General features: G+C 49.9%; 1 protein-coding gene across 1 annotated transcript; it reads right to left on the reverse strand.

The window, feature by feature from the left end:
• Positions 1 to 989: 989 nt before the first annotated feature.
• Positions 990 to 4,726, reverse strand: LOC107118676 (ATP-binding cassette sub-family A member 7-like). The gene is made up of 3 exons (XM_015421035.1): positions 4,628 to 4,726; positions 3,548 to 3,641; positions 990 to 1,135 (listed from the first exon to the last, which is right to left on the reverse strand). The coding sequence occupies exons 1-3, from the start codon at positions 4,691 to 4,693 to the stop codon at positions 990 to 992; spliced, it is 306 nt and encodes a 101-aa protein (XP_015276521.1). The 5' UTR covers positions 4,694 to 4,726.
• Between the last annotated feature and the right edge of the window lie 665 nt (positions 4,727 to 5,391).

Here is a 5,391-nt window from a genome sequence, read left to right on the forward strand (position 1 = left end):
AGACAGGACAGGGTAAACCTCATGTTTTTCCGACTCACCCATCAGCCACTTTGAACTGGTAAGGAATCTCTTCTCTTTGAAAATCACTAATTCACTATTTCCTGGCTAAATGGGGTGCGCACTGATGGATGCTTTTGATTACTGAAAATACCTCTGGGGAGGGCTACGGGGCTCCTCTGGGTAGCACACGGCACATCGCTCCTGTTCTAGCCAACGGCCCCAACAAAAAGGGCCTCTGTCACATCGGTTTGCCTTGCCAATACAGCACAGTAGGAAAATACATTTATTTAAAATATGGACTGGCCACCTTTCTCCCTGACGGAGCTCAAGGCAGCTTACAAAAACCAAATCAATGCACTTTCTCACTCATTTTAGATTTCCCCACCCTTACTTCCAATAGGCAAAGGCCGGCCCCTAAGGGAGAGTTTAAAAATCGAGCTACAACTGATAGTCCTGACAAACCTGGGGAACACCCAGGTTTGCACAGAAAACCAATTTTGTGTGTGAAGAAACATTTTTTTAAAAATAGGTGTGTTAAATACTGGGTTCTGGACGCATCGCAGTGATCAGCTCTAGTTTATTCAGTGATTTCAGCAAACTACAAGGACAACTAGCAGGGCTGGAGCCCTGCTTATAAGGCTTGCAAACACCACACCCAACACACACACACTCCCAGCGATAGGCTACTTACATTACACTGCTTATCTATTTGTTAGCTCCAGGATCCTGGCGAGCTATTGTTCTAAAGTAACAAGCTCAACCCGTTCCTGGTACAGCTTGAGGAATGGCTTAGTCTCAATGCACAACAAGGTGGATGATCAGAGGTGGAGGTGGTGGTATTGGTCTTCACAGGACACCCTCTTGCTTATTTTCCATTCTGTTTAAAAATGTACGCCCCTCGTTTTATTTATTTTTGAGAAAAAGACACACCTCTTTGTTCTACACGGAGAGGGGGGGGGGAAACACACCCCAAATCCGCGGCCCTCTACTCACATGGAATGATCGAAGTTCCCCACCAAGCCTGGCGTCTCTCCGGTGGTCGGGTACCGGAAGCAGGGGTTGTTCACGTTACAGACGATGCCCTGAATCCACGCCAAAGTCCCAGCAGACGGCAAGGGTTTGTTTGGAAAGTGACCTACACGATGGGAGAAGCAGCAAAACCTCCAAGTTCAAAAGCAGTTTAGCTGCTAGGGGAAGCCTACGCTTATGGGTTTCCTAGCAGCATCTGCCCTGACCTGGGTAGTCCAGGTTAGTCCAATCTCATCAGATCTAGAAAGCTAAGCAGGGTCAGCCCTGGTTAATATTTGGATGGGAGACCACCAAAGAACACCAGGGTTGCTATGCAGAGGCAGGCCACGGCAAATCACTTCTGTGCCCTGGCCCGGACGGCCCAGGCTAGCCCAATCTCGTCAGATTTCAGAAGCTAAGCAGGGTCAGCCATGGTTAATACTTGGGTGGGAGACCGCCAAGGAAGTCCAGGGTTGCTACGCAGAGGCAGGCAATGGCAAGCCACCTCGGAATGTCTCTTGCCTTGGCCTTGGACGGCTGTCAAACCTTGCTTCGCTTCGCTTCACATAGTTTGCAATTGACGCTGGGGGGAAGGGACTTCCTTAGGTGGGGAAAGTGAGTGTGGGGTATGTGATTGCTCTATCTTAGACGGCGGAACGTTTTCCTGAAGATGCGCCTCTCCACGGTTCCACATGGAGATGTCCTTGAAGCTTTCAGTGCCAGCCCGTGTAGTAGATAAAGGAATCGTATATTCCCATGAGAAGGGGGTAGAGATGCGGGAGCCTGGCCATATGAACGGATGTATGTGTGGACATTCCCTGTACTCACCAACTTTCTATATTCCCTGTTTGAACTTTCTATATTCCCTGTACCCACCAACTTTCTATATTCCCTGTACCCACCAACTTTCTATATTCCCTATACCCACCAAAACGCTTTAGAACTGACACAGTACCCTTCATGCCTGGAACTTGTTTAACTCAATAAAGCTTTTCACTGCCCAAGCCAGAGCGGCTTACAAACTCCTTTCCCTTCCTCTCCCCACAACAGACACCCTGTGAGGTAGGTGGGGCTGAGAGAGCTCTGACAGAAATGGCTCTTTTTCAAGAAGAAGAAGAAGATGATGCTGGATTTATACCACACCCTTCACTACCCAAAGGAGTCTCAGAGCGGCTTACAAACTCCTTTCCCTCCCCCTCCCCACAACAGACACCCGGTGAGGTAGGTGGGGCTGAGAGAGCTCTGACAGAAACTGCTCTTTTTCAAGAAGAAGAGATTGGATTTATATCCCGCCCTTCACTACCCAAAGGTGTCTCAGAGCGGCTTACAAACTCCTTTCCCTCCCCCTCCCCACAACAGACACCCGGTGAGGTAGGTGGGGCTGAGAGAGCTCTGACAGAAACTGCTCTTTTTCAAGAAGAAGAGATTGGATTTATATCCCGCCCTTCACCCCCACAACAGACACCCTGTGAGGCAGGTGGGGCTGAGAGAACTCTGATAGAAACTGCTCTTTTTCAAGGACAGCTCTTATCAGAGCTAGGGCTTGCCCAAGGTCATCCAGGAGGTGCAAGTGGAGGAGTGGGGAAGCAAACCCGGTTCTCCCAGATTAGAGTCTGCACACTTAACCACTACACCACACTACGGCTGCATTTAATATTTGTTTTGTTTTTGTATTTTTCATATGTGCACGTGTATGTGAGTGTGTGCGCGCACCTGGGAGTCATGGTGACCTCCAGTGACTGACCCCTACTGGGGGCCTGGAGGATATTCAGAGAGGTGGCTGACTAAGGCCTGCCCCCGCCTCCCGACTGCTGGTATTCCGAGGAGGTCTCCCATCCAAGTACTTCCCAGAGTTGACCCTGCTTAGCTTCCAAGATCTGATGAGGTCGGGCTTGCCTGGGCTTATCCAGGTCAGGGTACTATATTTATTATTTGCTGTAAGGGTGTATATTTCCTATACATAAAAGAAAGACTGCCCCCCCCCAGGGATTCAAGACTTCATGGGGCCACTGGGCCTGACCCAGCAGCGCTGTTATGGAAAGTTTCTGTGTTCTCTCCACTGCACCTTTCAGTTCACCATTTTCTTTTTTGTTAAAGTCATGCACAGGGAAATTCCAGCCTTCTCCACCCACTGTTTTCCGACTCCAGCTGAGCTCCCTGCACTAGAACTGAAACACGAATATCCGGAGTCTTGGAAACCAACCCAACCGGTAAGCCATTTCTGCTCCCTCTCAGCTGTGGAGTCATGCGAGCAAAAATTCTACTTGGTGAGCCACTGGCATTAAAGTTGTGAGCGAGGGATTTGGCTACTGCGTAAATTAGTTTGCCCTGGAGCCATCCTTATTTATTTCATTTATTTGTTTATTTTATTCTCTTTATACCCCGCCCTCCCCACAAGTGGGCTCAGGGCGGCTGAGCTAAGACAAAAATGTGTGAGCCGGAGGCTAAAAAAGTGCGAGCTAGCTCACACCAACTCGGCTTAGAGGGAACCTCAAGGAAAAGCCAGCTCTGATCCGCCGGACCGCTACTTTGGACTCACATTCATGCTGCTCAAAAGGGGGGTGAGAGCGCCGCACCGAGATGAGGATGAAGAATAAGAAGAGGGGCCACAGGACTTCCACAATTAGCTGGACCTGGGGAGAAAAGAGGCAGCAGGTGAAGGGACTCTATGGGCAGGCAGAAGCAAAAGCACGTCACTCTCTGGTGTGACCAAGGAAAGGACCTGGGCGGGGGTATGCAAATGAAGAGGCAGGGTCATGAAGATGAAGGGACGACCACCTTTTGGGTATGTTGTAGGGCTATCTTTCGGCTATGCTCCTGCAGAGTGCAGGGGGTTGGACTAGATGACCTGCAAGGTCCCTTCCAACTCTAACATTCTGTGATTCTAAGGGGAAGGGCCATGCAGGCCTCCCATCTCCGGTGTTAGGGGATTTTCTTCTCTCTCCCCAAGAGAGCCCCTACAACTCCAGGGGACACAGAGCAGAATGGTCTGCTGATCTGACTCAGCATAAAGCCAGCATGGATCCGTGGCTAGAGTGCTGGGCTAGGATCGGGGAAGACCCAGGTTTGAATCCCCAGTCTGCTATGAAAGTTCGTTGGGTGACCTTGGGTCAGTCACACGGTCTTGACATAGCCTACCGCATAGGGATGTTGTGAATATAGTATAGGGAATATAGTATAGGGAATGGAGTATAGGGAAACAATGTAAGCCACTTTGGGGAGAAAGGTGGGTCATACATGAGGTAAAATAAAATTAAAAAAAGGCAGCTCCACAGGTTCAACCAGGCATGTGGTTTTCCATTCAGGGATTTGGGCCTCCTTGCAGGATTGTTAAATCCAGCCCACTCCCTCCCTTACCTTCCCTCTCTCAGGGGCTCCCCAGATGCATTCTGGGAGCTTTTGCACTCAGAGCTCTCAACAACTTTTTCGTACTTCAATCTTCAGGTGCACAAGGGCCCAATTTGGACTAGGACCCCGATGCATGTGGAGGGTTGGTATTCCCCTCCTCGCACAATTTTGCTAACCTGAAACAGCCCCAGATTTCAACCGGGCAAACAGCAGCCCTGAGGAGCCATTTCAGGTTAGGGAAACAGCACTGGAGTCCCCCAGAACAACGCACCGTCTGCCTGCGCCGATACGTGAAGTTCTTCCACATCAACAACGCCAGCTGGATGCCGAACCCCATCTTGTAAAGCAGGCCAAGCTCTCTTCAGGGTCATGTTCTGTCGCCGGCTGGCTGGTTCCCCTTCAGGCACAAGTAAAATTTGTTAGTTTAGGACTCCCTGCTGCTTCCACAATTCCACTGAATTCAGCCTCCTGGAGAATCATGGGTTTGGTGCCGTTTTATTTCAAAGCAGGTTTCTAGTCCACAAAGAAGCAAAGATATTCTGGGACGCACAGGCAGTGAACATGCAAAAGCCATCGTGAAGACATAGCCTGATTCCTTCTTCCAGCAATGGGACCCCTACCCCACTGCTAGCAGAATGAATTATCGCTTAAAGCACGCTTTAGCTTAGATCAGGGGTCGCCAACATGGTGCCCATGGGCCCTCCAGCTCCTTTCCTGGTACCTGCCAAGAGTTTTTAGAAAGCGGCTAGGGCTAGGTAGGACTCCTACCCAGCAGGGTTTCTGATTGGCCAGTGGAGATGATTGGCAGTGCAGATTAAAATCACGTTCTTTCTTTGACAGCTGCCACCACACTGTCAGTTGTATTCCCTCCCACTCTTATTTCCCAGTTGTTTTTTAATTACTTCTCATCCCTTGCTTCCTTTAGGTTTGGATGGCTCTGCTTCCTGTGGCCACCATTTTGTGGTTGTGCCCACCATCCTGTATCACAACATAGGAAGAGCCCTGCTGGATCAGTAGGGTTGCCAAGTGTTACCT

This window comes from Gekko japonicus, unplaced genomic scaffold, assembly GCF_001447785.1.
Source record: "Gekko japonicus isolate JY-2015 unplaced genomic scaffold, Gekko_japonicus_V1.1 scaffold4866, whole genome shotgun sequence".
Taxonomy (NCBI): Eukaryota; Metazoa; Chordata; class Lepidosauria; order Squamata; family Gekkonidae; genus Gekko; species Gekko japonicus.